The 16,593-nt window shown below is 39.2% G+C and overlaps 2 protein-coding genes across 18 annotated transcripts in view; one reads left to right on the top strand and one right to left on the bottom strand.

The window, feature by feature from the left end:
- ARFGEF1 (ARF guanine nucleotide exchange factor 1) overlaps positions 1-8,500 on the top strand; it is a 100,742-nt gene extending 92,242 nt beyond the window's left edge. For 3 of the 4 annotated variants that reach the window (XM_074817688.1, XM_074817696.1, XM_074817714.1), the window contains 7 exons: positions 137-206; positions 2,526-2,655; positions 3,482-3,621; positions 4,000-4,168; positions 5,120-5,258; positions 6,188-6,305; positions 7,044-8,500. In XM_074817688.1, coding sequence (XP_074673789.1) covers positions 137-206; positions 2,526-2,655; positions 3,482-3,621; positions 4,000-4,168; positions 5,120-5,258; positions 6,188-6,305; positions 7,044-7,208 — 931 coding nt within the window. In that variant the 3' untranslated portion in view covers positions 7,209-8,500. Of the gene's footprint in view, positions 1-136; positions 207-1,698; positions 2,461-2,525; positions 2,656-3,481; positions 3,622-3,999; positions 4,169-5,119; positions 5,259-6,187; positions 6,306-7,043 lie in introns of those variants that run through there. The other variant, XM_074817705.1, reaches the window with a different exon arrangement.
- Positions 8,501-11,330: 2,830 nt separating this feature from the next.
- CSPP1 (centrosome and spindle pole associated protein 1) overlaps positions 11,331-16,593 on the bottom strand; it is a 67,615-nt gene continuing 62,352 nt past the window's right edge. For 9 of the 14 annotated variants that reach the window (XM_074817806.1, XM_074817781.1, XM_074817799.1 and 6 more), the window contains one exon: positions 11,331-12,183. In XM_074817806.1, coding sequence (XP_074673907.1) covers positions 11,957-12,183 — 227 coding nt within the window. In that variant the 3' untranslated portion in view covers positions 11,331-11,956. The other 5 variants (XM_074817843.1, XM_074817813.1, XM_074817772.1 and 2 more) reach the window with 5 other exon arrangements.

Here is a 16,593-nt window from a genome sequence, read left to right on the forward strand (position 1 = left end):
TCTTTATGTTTGACTTCCATTAATTTAAAATAAAACAAACAAAAACCCCACCATACTGAAGTGGACTTTTCAGAATATCAGTTCTGATTTGTATTTCAAACTTAACTAAATTTGGTACTGGTTTTGTGTTTTCAAGGCTGCTGACTTGGCGACCAGTCAGTGGGGAGTTTAGCTCCGGATCTCCCTCTGATGCAAAAGAAAAACTGGTAAGCTGCTGAAATAAAAAATACTTTAAAAGCTTGCAAGAGTTTGGTACAAATGTGTTGTGAAGTAGAATAAGTGAAAAGTATACTTAGTTTAAACCCATATGTTAATTCTGATTTACTTGAAAAAGTTTTTTGCAGATAAAGTGCTATTTACAGCTTAAAATTGTCAAGGAATTAATTGAGAAGGAAAAGTATATATTTGTTTGCATCAAAGCTGGCTTCCAGAAGTTGGCTGTAGGTTGTTACCTGTGTATGTTTTAGGTAATGTCCTGTGTCTGGTAGGTCTCTAGGACTGTAGGGTTTGAGTTGTTTTCTGGTTTGGGGCATGGTTTTTGTTCCATTTTGCTCGATATTCTCTTTGGTATACTGGCATGATGAGAAAATATTGGAGGTGCAAAGATTGCCAGTTAGATTTACTTTTTTTTTCCTTCAAATTTTCTCTGGTAATAAGAACTTAAACATCAGTGTTTGAAGTAGAAAATATGTATAGCTATCAGATTTCTTAGCACTGATTGAACAAACTGATGTAAAATTTGGATTTGCCTGCAAATGGCAGCCCTGTAGCTACTTTACTACTGATGAGAATTAGTTTAGCTTTTGGACATTCTCACAAGATTGCTGCATGAAGTTTTTTATAGACTGATGAAGCATTTGATAAAAATTTTTCAAGGATACGGTCCCAAATGAGTTCTACGAGAGACCGGCTCCCTCCATTTATCTTTATGGCGTGTTAACATAATTTACTTACAACAGAGTATAAATGTTTCTGATGGCGAGTTCTTATTATACAGGTATTTTTACATCCGCGTGACTGAATGAGCTTGCTGTATCTTGACTCATTTGTACTGTTTGATGTATAAAATGTTTGATTTAAAATTTGGCTACGTTTTTGATCCATTTATGTCAAATATAATAATCTGAAAAAATGGCAAATACATTAAATGTCTTAGTCATGAATAAATCGAAAGATCTTTTCTTTTTGAAACAGCCCAACATGAATGTTTTCAAAAATCTTTTTTGTCTTCAGTGTAAAAAGATACTTTACAACTTCAAAATTAACAAACTTGTATAATACATAGTGTTAAAGGAGTTATATTTTGGTTCCTTTATTTTGGTAGGATAGAATTTTTGCAGGCTTTAGATATCTCCATCTAATTTTTCTTCATATAGTTCAAATATAATGAAGAGCTCTACTATCTGTAGACATAATGTCTATTAAAAGTGTATTTATACTTAATAACAATGAAAACCTTGGTTATTTACTGGTATGAGAACTTGATGTGTTCTTTGTAGGAACTGTGTGTGTAGATTTAAATCTTGCTAACAGCACAATGCAGGGAATTAACATGTAGTCTCCAGTGGCATTTATGGAACGAATGCCAATAGAAATGCTGCATTATTGAAAGGGACAGTAATCACTATATATAACTGCTTTGCAGTTAATGATAATCTATTTTGTTATTAATTAATTACATTCATTTCCTTCTTTTAGTGAATGCTTTCTGAAATGAAAACAGTAGGTATTATCATTGGTTTTAATACTTTACATTCAACTGATCAAGAAGGAAGATATTTATTAAAAAATAAACCAAAAACATCAATAACACAGTACAACATGGAGAATCATAACACATTGCAGAAGTCTGGTGAAACAGCTCTCTGGCAAAAGGATTTGAAATTAGAGCATTTTCTTGATATGCATATATTCTCCTCCTCCGTCATTTTACTGTGGTAAATTCCTGTAGCACCTACAAACATGTTAGTAGGAGCATATAATTCAGAACATTCAAGAGAGTAAAGGCAAGTAAAGATTAAAGTTTGATGATACCTCATATTCTTTGGACTTGTCATTTAAGAGCTATGTGTTCACATTTGCATCTGTTATAAAAGGAATACAAATTCTCATAGAAGCTATTAGAGGTTTTTATTGTAGATCAACCTAGTTACTGCATTTCCCAGTATTGGAACATTGCAGCAAACCTCATACACTTAATCTGGTAAAAGTCAAACTAATGGCTGGCCGAGATACTAAATGCTTGGATGCCATACCACAAACCTCGGTGCAAAACACTGCTCATTGACTTTGCTCTGTAATTAAGTATTTGTTGCTTGTTATATTTTTAATTCTTTCTTAGTAGGTCATCTTTTTGGTACATCTTTCTTGAATGCTAATATCAAATATGGCTGAAGTGAATGAAAAAGTGCAGTGTTGAAACACCAGTTGTCTTAAGCTATGAAGAGCACAACACTATTGACAATTAGCTTACAGAAGTTTTCTGTAAATTAATTAGTTGGGGGGTTTTTTTGCTTTCTTTTCAGGATACAATCTCACAGAAGTCAGTAGATATTAATGATTCTATTCAGCCCAGATCTTCAGATGGACGCCCATATCAGCCCAGCACAGGGTCCACAGCAGGTGAAGAAATGAGTAAAACCAGGCCAACAGCAAGTACGTGTTTTGTAGTGATTTGGCATTTTATATCTGTTAAGTGTAGTATTTAGCAGACATATGATACCTTTAGTTACAGCCCCAGCTATAACTTTAGAAACACGATGTGAAGAAAATAACACTGGTTAAATACATGTAGTATGACAGAATTCTGTTGGACTCTTGCGGATCCACATTTTTGAACTGTGCTTTAAAAATCTAGAGTTCAGCTGCTAACTTCCAGGCTTTTTACCCAAAGCAAAATATAAAAATATTACTGTCCTTATAATGCTATGTAAATGATTTTTTTTTTTTCTGAGAAGTTCTTTCTGTGCAGAATGCAACAGAAGCAATAGCTGAAATAACGAAGTGTACTTAGACAGATTTGAAGAGAGTATATCAAACCATTAAGGTTCTTGTGCAGAGTTAGGTGTTGGTGCTTAAAATGCTCATGCCTGGTGGTATTAGTACTTGCCACAAGTACAAACAAGCATCAGTGATATCAGTGCTATCCTGAGCCTCCTCTGCTTGTGGGCAGTCTCAGCCTCTGGTTCTTGCCACTGCACTGGCAAGGTCACTAGTTTCAGTGAGGTAACATTGAATATGTGTCAAATGTATGGCAGGCGACTTTAAACTTAGGAAACAGTTTTTTAAAACCTGCCAATTGTTAACATGATGATCAGTTCTGCTTTTAGAAGAGTAGTTCAGATGGGTGGATTCCAGGTTTGGTTTATGAATGTGCTTGAATTTAAGCTGTTCCTCAACTTAACCCCAAAATAGCTCAAAAAAGAAAAAAGTATTGCAGTTCTTTAGTTAATGAGCAATTTTCTTTTTCTTTCCTTAAAAGAATTTCCAGAACAGAAGTTATTTGCTGCTCTTTTGATCAAATGTGTTGTGCAACTGGAACTCATTCAGACTATCGACAATATTGTGTTCTTCCCAGCAACTAGCAAAAAAGAGGATGCAGAGAATCTAGCAGCAGCACAAGTAAGTAGAACTGATAGGTATCTCTCTCTTTAAGAGCTTTTTCTCTGGTGGGCAAAGTTTCATAAACTCTGTAGCATCTTCTAATTTACAGTTTTTAGAGATGCTTGAGAACTTCCAGCAGACTGTTGAGATCTTTTACATCTTGCATTAAACTGCATTTGCTGTGCTGGGGCAGCACACTGTGGAGATCAAAACCTGTATTGTTCAAAGGGATTTATGTAACTGGGAAGTGGATACAACTTTTGATACAGTTCTAAGTTTAAATACAAATACAGATGAAAACAGGGTAGGATTGAGTTATCACTGGAACTGGCTGAAGACAATTGTGAATTTTTACTTGATCTCTTTTGTTTCTTTTTTTTCTTTCTTTTTTAATAGAGAGATGCCGTAGACTTCGATGTCCATGTGGATACACAAGATCAAGGGATGTATCGTTTTCTAACATCACAGCAGCTTTTCAAACTTCTCGATTGTCTGCTGGAATCTCACAGATTTGCTAAAGCATTTAATTCAAACAATGAACAAAGAACTGCTCTCTGGAAGGCAGGTGAGTCAGCCACCTTGGAGAAATATTTTGTGTGAATGTGTTACAGTGCTTTGAATTGATCCAAAAATAGTCAAAAGTGCTTTGATACCGAATGTAAAATTGAGTATCAGGCTGTAACTTCATAACCCTAGATTCCCTAAGGGGAGGAGACCTCATCTGTGCAGGTGCAAGTATCTTTTCGATTGCCTAAAATTTAAGGTTTCACTGGTTTACGGCTGCCAAGCTGATCCCTGGCTGTAGGTGTGAGTCCCATACTTGGAAGCTGCAGGCACAAAACCCCAAAAACTTGTTAGGGGGTTGTTTTACCCACCAGTGTATGTCATATATGTCATTTTCTGAAACAGATGGAAAATGGACTCTCTGTAGCCTTGTATTTAATCTGATACTTGCAGCAAAGTTAGCTATATTAATATTTTTAACGGTGATGCAAAATGCGAATGTGCAGCAAGCTGTGTTGTGCGTTGACACATGCATACACAGAACCACTTCAGCTTGAGTGAGGTAGTATTGATATTTATGGGTATGCTTTTTGCTAGTATGGATCTCCACTAGCAAGCCGAGTTTAATTATGTAATAACAGCTTGGGAAACAATAGTATTGTGGACATTTTAATCAAAAAAAAAAAGTGCAGTAAAACAGTATACACTATGAATATACGATTGAGACAAAATAGTTCATTGTTCAGGTGGTTAGAATGCACTTTTATCGTACACCCAGGTTTTACATCTACTTGGAAGCTTATATAAAAATGGGTGTCAAACATGCTTATGGTGTATATACATAGGTTAATTTTTAGCAGTACTCCGTTGTACTGAATGTCATGAGAAATTAATTACATAAGGTGGTTCTTCTAACTTTCTGTGTGCAGAAGATGCTTAGAAGAAGTGGGAGATTGTAAGGAAAAATGTTATATGAAACAAAAATCTAAATGGATGCTTGGAATTTCTCTAGGTTTCAAAGGCAAATCAAAGCCTAATCTTCTGAAACAGGAGACTAGCAGTCTTGCCTGTGGGCTGCGCATTCTGTTCCGTATGTACATGGATGAAAGCCGAACCAGTGCGTGGGAGGAAGTCCAGCAAAGACTGCTCAAGTAAGGTCCATGTAGCTGAACCTGTTGATGTTGTTTCTGATGTTAAAGAATGTTTATTTTTATTTAAAAGGATAGACCTTCTCTGTTTGCAGTAAACTTCTTAGAGCTAACACAGTATGGTGGTGGTTGCAGCTGGTACTAAGAGGTTTTATGTTGTGTGGAGACTGCTGTGGCTCCAGCTAGTAATGCTGCCTCTGCTTTTTGTTCTCATTGCATGTTTTGCAGGAGAGAACAAAGGTTTTTTCACCTTTTTTTGTAGCACATGGGTAGGTGGGGGATTGTTATGGTTCCTCTGAAAAGAAAAGCAACTATCACCTAAACCCTGCTTTTTTTCTTTCAGTAACCTCACATGTTTTAGGGACCTGATGCTGTTTATTCTCATCTGCAGAAATGAGCACTGGGCTTGAGGGAGCCTGTGGGCATACAGAAGCTTTTGGCTTTTTGGTTATTCATTACTGTGAATACTAAGTTTCACCTGAATGTTTTTAGTTTAGAAAGTTGTTCAAGCAAATGTTGGAATAGTAGGGGGCTTAAAACCACGGCAGTAACACAGGGAAAGTATTTTAAGGTTTATAGACCAGGGACCAGAGCTGTAAACTGCCTGGTTACAGCAGCATGAGATTAATTTTTGAAGTCTACATATCATTTTGTCACATGCATTTTAATACCTCTCACAGAGCACTTGATACACTTTAAATATATGCACAAACAGTGCAATCATGTTTTGTCAGCATATTTGATACTGAAGTCCTAGGACTTTGGTTTTAAGTTTAAAAAAGTCACCGCTTTCTATTACTAATCAAGCTTAGGGTAGCTTTCATAAAACGATGCTGTTCTACACTGGTATAGTTGCAAAGCCAAAGCTCCCTTTCTGCACTAGAGCTCAAATTAAAATGTTAGCTACTAGTTATTGTGTCTTTTCTCTCTAGTGTCTGCAGTGAGGCTCTGAGTTATTTCCTCACTCTTACATCAGAAAGTCATCGGGAAGCCTGGACTAATCTATTACTCTTATTTTTGACTAAAGTCTTGAAGATAAGTGACGAAAGGGTAAGTAATTGTTTGGAATAGTATTTAAGACAACATATACAGGTAAGTAGTTGTTTCAGACCGGTTCTTCACGCAGTTAGATACTTGACATTAAAAGCTCCTGCTGCTCTGTAGAAACTTTTTTGAGGGAAGATACATTGAAACTGCACTTCACATATACTGACAGCAGTAATACAGAGTGAGGGTGCGGTTAGTGATAGAAGTGTCTGAGAAAATTTAGAAGATGCTAAAATCCTTGAGAAGTGTGTGTTAAGTTGTTTTACTATCCCTCGCCTGCTGAGGAAGAGGATTAGTGGCTGATATTTTATTCAAACAAATAACTCCTGTTTCTGCTTCCAGGGCTACATGTACATCACCTTGACTTTCTCCAAATCAATCCTGCAGTAAAGAAATCCATATTTAGATCTCCCTTTATTTCTAACAAAACTTGGCTGAAATATTAAGTGAAACGGGCCAACTACAACAAAAAACATAACTAATAATAGAAAAATTCTTCCTCTTGAAAAATAAGCATTAGCAAGGAGCTGCGTGTAGCTAGTGAGCATCTGTCAGAGCACATCACAGCTGTCTTAGCCTTATTCTAGCACTGCTGGCTTCAGTAATAAAGAGGTTTCTGCTTGTCACTTTGTGGGTTTCTCACCTTGACTTGGGAGAGTATTTAAAATTCTTCACTTGCAGCGTGCTTTCTGAGGTGTATTGATGCATAATAGAATAATTTCTTGTTTGTTTTCTCCTCAGTTCAAGGCTCATGCCTCATTCTACTATCCTCTCTTGTGTGAAATTATGCAGTTTGACCTTATTCCTGAACTTCGAGCTGTTCTACGAAGGTTTTTCCTGCGGATTGGTGTGGTTTTCCAAATATCCCAACCACCAGAACAAGAGTCTGGAATAAGCAAGCAGTAGCAGATAGTGACTGAGTATTGCTCCGTTTAAAAGTTTATACTCCTCAGCTAAATAAAAGGACCAGGTAGCTGAGCCATTCTGTCTGGATATCCATAAAAATGGTTTCTTTGTATGGCAATGTGTATCCAAGGGTAACGGTACAGATGCTTACCACTGTAATTAAGGCTTGCAACACTCCAGTCCCTTTATTTCCTGATGGATTATCTCTGTCGGTTTCTCTTACCTGGCTCATGCTGAGCACAGAGCCAGTTTTTAGCACAGTCCTCATGTCAGCATGGGCTGCAATATCCTTTACTGTCCTAGACAGCAGTATGGCAGCAGATGTTTGTGGCGGGTGTGAAAGTAAAATGTACCCAAAGAACTATATATGTAAAGGTTTGAGCTTCTGCAAGAAGTACAACTCAGGAGAGCTGTATTTTGAAGGATAAAATGTTTATAGTGAAAAGAAAATGGAGATTATTGTTCATGGTAAAAGATATTTAGCAACTATGTCTGATATTCTTATTCTGAGATTTTTGCACACTCAGGCTGTCTGAGACATTGGTAATCATCCTTCTGTGAAAAATGTACAGAGATGCAGGTCTGTAATATAAACTCTTTAACACTATACAGTTCTTCCTGAATTGTTTTATTTCTGTATTATTGATTTGCTGAAAACCCATAACACTTCATTGTTTACCAAATGCACTAGAAGTTTGGGTTTATTTTTTTTTGGGTTGTGATTTTTTTTTTCTTTTTCCTTTTTCTTTTTTTTTTGTTTTTTTGGTTTCGTTGTAGCCCAGAAGTTAGTGTTGCTGACTTTTGTCAAGAACAGAGGTAGAAATATCATGACTGACATAACTACCTGTAATATACTTGTTTTAGGGCTTTTAAATATAACGAGCCATTGAGATGATGATCCTTCAAGGACTGGAACTTGAATCACTGCAAACAAGTCTAGGTTGTGTCTGCTGTCAGATGTTTTTTGTTTGATGTAGATTTCACTCTTATGTACAGAATTTAATGTTGAATATATTCAAGTAACAAATCTGGCATGGTTTGGGGATGGTTAAATTTATTGGAAATGTATTCATACTGTGAATTGTGCTCTGATGGTTAAAAGACAAGATTGTCAAGCATTCTGTATTACAATGGATGTAGAAATTTTTTTCAGATGGACAAAATGTATATGGTACAGATATGTAAAGTTTTCTATGTAAAAAAAATTCTGTACAACTTTCTGTACAATATTTGGTTCTCATCTGGCATATTCTAATCAGGTTATAGGTCAATAAAGTTTTTGAACTCTTTCATCAGTGCAATCAAAACCAGTCTAATCCACAGCTACTTGTTTTACAGTTCCCCTTGCCTCATGCTCTTGTTCCAGAGGAACAAAGCCCAGCCCTCTGGGGGCAGAAAGGTGGGTGCCCTTTGGTGGACTAGGATGTGGCTTCTCACTGTTAGGCAGAGAAGGGTGAAAAAGAAGGGTAAGTTGTTTAGGTTTTTTAAAAAACCAGGGGGGTGTGGGAGAGGAGAATAAAAGTGCTTGTAGGTAGACTAGTCAACTAAACCCTGCAGTGCTGCACAGATAGAAACTCAAATACTGCATTTTGCTTTCTGGGGATTAAAATACTAAAACGAAACAGACTATGGAGTGAGGGTGGATGGGAGGGAAGGGCTGGGATTACAGGTCACCTGACTGCTGACTCAGAATACATCAGCCAGCTAAACCTTGTCAGTGTCTTTGATTCTGTAAGTAAAAGTGGAATTGGATTGTTCTCCGGTGTGTTCTCACAAAACTCACGACTAGCAGGGGAGAGGAGTGTGAAGACTGAGAAAGTGGGCGAGGGAGCCTGATCTCGCAGACGAATGAATCTCCCTGTAGCTGTTGACAGCAGGCTCCAGAAATAAGCGTAAGCAGTACAATGAAATCGTTATGGAAAAGCCAGTGGAGGGAATTAATTAAAAGGCATGACCTGTGACTGGGACTTCTCTCATCCTGTTAATTGGGGTGGACCAAAACCAGATTGCATTTACCAAAGTCAGAAGGGGGAGAATTGAGGTGGTTTTAATTAATTGTAATTGTACAGCCCTTCTTCTTGGGCGGTGTATTAGTTTTTTCAGTTTGTTGTGTAATGTTCAAATCTTAAGTCACTGTACTAGGCCAGACCTGAGGTCTGTCTTGTCTGTCAGTGATCAGTAGCAATTAGAGTAAGTATAACGTGTCCCATCCCTGTCGATGTCACAGTCTCCCCCATGCCTGTAGCAAACAGTGTTCTTGGTACCACTGTCGGCCCAGGCGTTCCTGACGCTGTTACCCAGAGCACTGTTTCAACAGGCGTGGATGGATCTTACCCGTGTGCCTGCCCAATTCCTTTTTAAATGCCTGTGCTTCAGGTTCAGCATTCAGTACAGTGAGTACAACAGATTATCTAAAACATTTGGTAGTTTGAGTTGGGTTTGTTTTAAACCTCACTGCTTCATTGTTCTGTTGTGTGCTCCTATTTAGTCATGACTCTTTTACAGGGTGACTGCCTCATGCCTCACCTTATTTACACTTTATGTGGAAAAGGCCTCATAGCTGTTTAGTCTTGGTTCATTGGAAACTGAACTCCTGTACCATCGTTACTCCTTTCTGTACCTCTAGTTTTTGCAGTGCCAGAACTGCACCAGCTGTGCTCGGGGTATCACGTTCAACTTGAGGCTCTCCAAACGCTCACGTCTACAAGGATCATTGGGGTAGGAAATGGGTGCTGGTTTAGTCATCTCAGCTTTGAGCTCAGCACTGGCAATTGCAGCTGCATTTATTTTGCAGATGAGATTTGTCTTTATAAAAAAAAAAAAAAAAATGAGGAAGGTAGGCAGAAAGGCCCTGCCTAGAACTGAACTTTGGGTATGCAGAGAAAACTGAAGGTTTGGAAAGGAAAGATGTGAAGGACCAAGAGTACCCTGCATGCCCAGGGGAGGAGAGCAGGTCAGCAGGGCCTGGTGCACTGTGCAAAGTGCTGCTGAGCAGCGACGCTGAAACAAGGTCAGTGGTTTCAGGTCACTGCAGAGGTGAAGGGGGGGCTGTGCTGTGTCCTAGACTTCAACTGGAGGACATGAATGCCAGCCTGTGGTGATGCTCAGTGACAAAAATGCTTGTGGTTAAACAAGGCTGGCTTTTTAGGGTAACACTATGCTTCTATCAGGGGTAAAACTTTAAAAGTTCAGGGAATAAAGAAAAATTAAAATACATAGGCCACTAAGTGAGGAGGAAGAGAACACCAGGTGTGTACCTAGCCTGGAGTTAGTACAGTGAATATATCACAAAGTTCAACTCAACTCATGAAGCAACTGGAAAGAGGCATCAGGCATCAAAAATGAGGGGAAGGCTGGCAGGTGCCAAAGTACAAAATGTATAAGGTGGGCTTCAACATGAGAGGCTTTGTGCTAGGGCAGTAACTGTATTACAAAACATTTTCACCTTTGCTGCTTAAAATTATTTTGGCATTCCTGCCTCTGGGAAGTTCAGAATCGAGCAGCCATGAGGTCTGTACTACATCCTCTAGCCTAGGGCTTGGATTACACCACCATCCCTGCCTTGCTTACTGGCTGTTGCTGCCGTACCCAAACTGAGGAAGGTCATAAGCCTTTTAGCTGATGAGCCAGAAACTCAGGGTAAGAATGAGCTTGATTTGGCACTTCCTCTCTGAGAAGGACCATGCTAAACCGATGAAGCAGCTGAGCACAACACGATGTTCAAGTACCTCTCCCAGCAAGCACCTCTGGCCTGCTGTCGCCACAGAACAGTCCTGGCCTTCGAGCAGCTACACAGAAGCTTGAAGGTGACATTTTAGTAAAAACAGACTTTTACAAATCAGTTTTGTTTCATCATTTGTTTCTCCCTGCTTGTCAAGCTTTGGCCTCTGGGTGGGAATTACTAACAGAAAGTCAGCCTTACTTGGTTCACCTTGGTGTTTCAGTTCCCTAAACTAAAACCTTGTTTCCTCCTACATGTCCTTCTTGCTAAAGCTCTGTGCTTTTATTTAGCAACTTTTTGACATGTTTTTCCTGCTTCTTTAAAGACAGTGTTAACATTCTAGTTTGTTCGGGAGTAAATGGAAGCTGAAGCAAATGATAAATATGAAAATTTAAGTCTGCTTTCACATTTTTAGTAACAAAATAATTTATTAACTCTGAAATCAGAACCATAAATTAAATATATGCAACAACATCTGTATTTCCAGCACATAACAGGTTAGGAAACATAAGACACATTGCTAGTAAGTCATTTTTCCATGAAACTGCTGAGTTTTCATGCAGGACAGCACTCAGCACTGTATGAACAGCACGTGTCCTTCTCCAAGTTATTCACTCTTTTGTTAAAAGCTTAAAATGCACCTCTGCTGTTCAGTTACTCCATTTCCAGACAGTTTTGGAGTTTGGCTATAAACAAAGCTCAAAATTAATTTTGATTTAATATCAAATTCACACACACAGTTTTTGTGGTAAGTCCAGCTCTGAGGCTGAAACTTAACTTGTACAAAAAGTGCAAAAACCGCCAAGCTCTTCCTCCACTTCCCACGTCATGTAACATAAACCATCCCTGCTCTACAGCTCCACTACACTGCAGCTTGTTACTTTATTATTGCTATTTTAAATCATCCGTACGGCTCCACACTAGGTACACAGAAGAGAACTATCCCTACAAGCAGCCCTGGAAAGTGCGGTAGTGCTGAGCAGTCCCTCCGCAGCGGAAAGGCAGGGCAGGTGCACAGGGGCTGCCCTCAGCCGTGCGCAGTTGACAGGCCCTGCCAGCCAAGCGGTAGCGTGTTTTCGGGTGAAAGCTTCGCCGGGCTCGACTCTTCAGCCATGAAGCGTTGGAGCGTCTCTGACGTTCCTGGCCGCAGCCAGGGCTCCGTTGCAACTGTGTCAGCAGAACTGGGCCGTCTGCCAGCATTGGCTGGGGCAGGCTTCAGAAGGTCAGCCCCTCCTCCTAAGGAAATGTTATCACCTGAGAGAGGGGCAGAGCAACGTACCTGTGTTAAAGGGGACAAACGCTTATCGCATCTTACCACAACACTGTTACATTGAACAGGCTTACCTGTCTGCAATAAATGCATAAATACTGCTTTTAAATCACATTTGTTTCTGCTTAGCACACATTTTTGATGTTCTGGGGAACTGGGCCCATCTACAGTCAACAGCTACAGACTCCAAGTCTCTGCTGTCTGATGCCAACAGCTCCTCCCCCTGCCAGCTCAACAAGGGGGTGATACAGGCAGCCCGGGACAGACTGGTAGAAGCTTCTTGCTTTCCCAAAGCCTCCTCTGTCAGTGCATATGTGCAGAAATTGTATATAAAAAATAAGGTCATTAAATTACAGTGTTATGGCTGCGTATAGACCATCTCAGAACTCGGGAAGAGTTATATTAACACCGGTAAACATTGCAAATGCAAGCAAGTCTGCACATCGCAGTCCAGCACAGCTAATAACCATAGTGCAGTGTCGATCTGAAAAGCATGCTGGGTAAACCCTCATCTGCCAGCTACAAAACAAACCCCCCCATACAAAAAAAACCCCAAAACCTAAAACAGTCTTGGGGTTGTTGTTATCACTCTGAACTCTACTATTACTTGTTTCAATTTAATCATCAGACATACCTAATCCATACTAAAAACTATCTGTTTATGGCATTATCAAACAACAATTTTTTATTATAAATATAAATATAAAAGGATATAAATATCATTTCTCTGTGCCATTCATTTTTTGGATTGTCATGGTTTAGGCCGAGCCAGCAACTAAGCACCACAGCTGCTCGCTCACTCCTCCCCGCTCAGAGGGATGGGGAGGAGAATCAGGAAAGAAAAGTAAAACTCGTGGGTGGAGATAAGGACAGCTTAATAACTAAACTATAATAATAAATAAGAATTATTATATTATTGTAATGAAGAGGGATATAGCAAAAAGAAATAAAACCCAAGACAAGTGATGCACAATGCACACTGACCGATGCCTGAGCAGTGATTCCCCCCCCCAACTCCCCCCAGTTGATATACTGAGCGTGACGTTCTAGGGTATGGAATATCCCTTTGGCTAGTGCAGGTCAGCTGTCCTGGACAGGCTCCCTCCCAGCTTTTTGAGCACCTGCTTGCTGGCAGAGCACGGGAAACTGAAAAATCCTTAATTTAGGATAAGCGCTACTTACCAACAACTAAAACATCAGTGTGTTATCAACATTATTCTCACACTAAATCCAAACCATGGCACTGTACCAGCTACTAAAAGAAAATTAACTCTATCCCAGCCAAAACCAGGACGTGGATTCACAACAGTGAATTTTTTACATACATAAACCAAAAAATAATGCAAAACCCCCACACCTATAATGACTGAAAATTTCAATGTTTTCCTCTTTAAAGCAGACTCATGTAAATGAGGAGGTTTCTGGTTTACTGGGGCTTTTTAAGCTGGACAGAAAAATGTTTCAAGACCCTGGATTTGTAAAAAAAAAAAACACCACACAATTTTTGCAGAAACAGTAATTCCAGTAAAATGTAACAAAATTGTATAAGCAATTCATGTTATGTAATTCAAGTATTTGGATGATTTTTCCAAACTACAGCTTTTTATTCTGGGAAAAAAATGATGACTTTTAAAAACTTGATTTTAAACCAAAGCTTCTCACTAAAACTTGGAAGTTGATGGTCTAAGCACAGGTATGAGAACTCAAGTCCTGCAGAAGCAGCAGGCAGGTGTGCAGACGTGAAGGGAACGACAGAAACCGCACAATCCCACATACATTGGGAGGGAAGGCTCAGTTCTCCTCTCAGTGCCTAAGGCAGGATGCAGGTTCTAAAACAAAATGCCAAATACTTTTTGTTCAGAAAGAACTTGGCAGTAATCTACTAGTTCTGTCATGTCATACAGACAGTGATCTGATCATCCTCCAAGCCTCCTCAGTCTGGTTAAAACAAAACTCATCGGTAACATTAAAAGTGCAAACAGACCTCCCTCTCTCTAGGGCTTGTCACCCCCTTTACTTGGTGCAGGGTTTAAAGCCGGCTGAGTGAACCTCTTTGTCTCCTAAATCCTGGGTCAGACAAACTCTCCTGTGGGTTGGAACCTACAGTTTTTACATGCATAAGTTATGGTGGGGTTAACAACAGTACATGGCAGGAAAAATAATACCTGAAGAAAATTATTTCCTCTTTGCTACTTTTTAAAGAGATGATATTTAGAAACAATAAAAATAAGGTAATGTATTTGTTTAGAGACAAACTGTGGACTTTCAGGCCAGAAGGTTGCAATTTCCGTGAGTTTAACTATTACTGTCTTAAAGACAAAGCCATTAGATCTTCCAGCAGTCAGAAGTTAGAACAAATGTTTTGTCAGAGATAATACCACAGTGCACATCACTATATCAGACTCATTTGGTGCTGATTTTAGAAAGCAGAACAAATCAGCTAGAGCACAAATCTTGTTTCATCATGAATTTCAACACTTTGTATAGTCCATAAAAAAGCTGTTCTTCATTGGGCTCCATCACAGAATTTTTTTTGGTGTTGCCACTTGAGAATTCACAGTTTGTATCTGGAGGCTGGGGGTAAGCAGACGTCTCTCCTTCACATGAAACACTGATTTAGAAATTGAGCGGTGTCTGGACTTCTACTAAACGCTGACTGCAGCCCACCCTGCCCCTAGATGAAAACAAACTCCTTCAGCACCCTAGAGTGGATATTAGAGTTTGTCTTCTGTCAGCCTGCACTTACCAGGAATCAGTGCTGCTGTCCGCTGTAGATCATGGCAGGCTCCAGCATTCCTTTACTTAAAGACACAGAGGAATGCCTAAAAAGTCTCAAGCAATTTAAGGCAACTTCTCTTACATATAAGCAGGGTCTGAGCCACATATCTAATGTGCTCAAAGCTGTGAGAATTCTCTCTTCTGTATCCGAGCCTGCTCTTGTTTACGCAGTTAGTAACACACATACACTGGCCTCTGGAGAAAGTAGCTGCTGACTTGTGGAGACTTCATCGCCCGAAGTACTCACCAAGTCTGCACTGATGGCAATGGGTTTTTTGCATGGGTGAAAACAGAGGAGGATGCCTGGCACCAATATGCACTAGTTTTCCAATTAAGAAAACAATTCTAGGGTGGCTTTAGGCTTCTCACATCAGTCCCACAAAGGAAAGTGAACTGCCATGAACAGAGTCTCCTTACTGTACCAACAGGCTCAGCTCTTAAAATTTATCAAAGCCTGTAAATTGCCATCTCCCGGTCATTTGAAGGGAAGATAACCAGTTAGAGGTCCTTAGTTATGTATTTGACAGAGTTGTTTTCCCCAGCAGTGTCTCTGAGGGTGGAGGAGAAATAACAGTCCTAGCTGTTAGGAAAGCAAGAGGATGCCACAAAGATCTGATCAAACTGCTAGGGAAAAGGAATAAAATCACTTGGCTTCACTATTTTTTTTTTTTGTAATGTCACTGAGTATGAGGAGGGAAAAGGAGAGCAGGCAGCAGTGCAGCCCTAACAACCACAGCTGAGCAAAAGGAGCACTTGTTACATTTCCAAGAGGCACATATGCTAAGGATGAGTGATGGTCCCCATATGATCCATAGAACGAGCTACACACAGACATATAAATATATATATACACACACACACGCACGTACATATAAAAATTATACATATCTAAAGGCTGAAGCTCTGGAGACCATGACAAACAGAAGGCAAACAAAAAGTATAGTTCACATGGTATGAGGTGAAATTATAAAAGAGGTGAGATAGAACAAGGGCAGCAAAGTAAAAGAAGTTCACGTGGCAAAAATGTTTGAGTGGAGTAAAATTAGTAAAGCAGAAGAAAGAAATATGAATGGGTTTGGTTTTTTTAGTGACTTAAAAATCACAGCGAGATGGTTAAAACAAACACAAAAAGGATGAAGTGCTTGTAAGAGTACCCATAGCAACAGAATCAGAAAAACTGTCAGCATCTGTACTCTCATTAAGGTTATAAAAAGGATACTGATACTCTAATTGCCCAGACAGCATAGCAACCACCTCCTAAAAAAGGGAGATTTCAGACTCATATGAAAGAATCATTAGCACAAAGTATATCAACTGGGTCATAATCCATCTGAGAAATTGAAGGCCATTAATGGTTGTCATAATTGGTACCTCATACACAAATTGGACCTACATCAGGCAGCCTATGGAGAAGCTCTGGGATAACTCCCAGTTTGATATATTATATGGTCACAAGACATACATAATAAATTCAAGTGCGTGTATACTGAAAGAGGTATCAATATCAACCTCAAATACTGAATGATCCTTTATGTTAACAAACCAATAGAAAACCAAATTAACTAGAAATTGAAGTACTTCTTCATATGCAATTTTTTTGGCATATCTTTGTGCTG

This window comes from Strix aluco, chromosome 1 (assembly GCF_031877795.1).
Source record: "Strix aluco isolate bStrAlu1 chromosome 1, bStrAlu1.hap1, whole genome shotgun sequence".
NCBI lineage: Eukaryota > Metazoa > Chordata > Aves > Strigiformes > Strigidae > Strix > Strix aluco.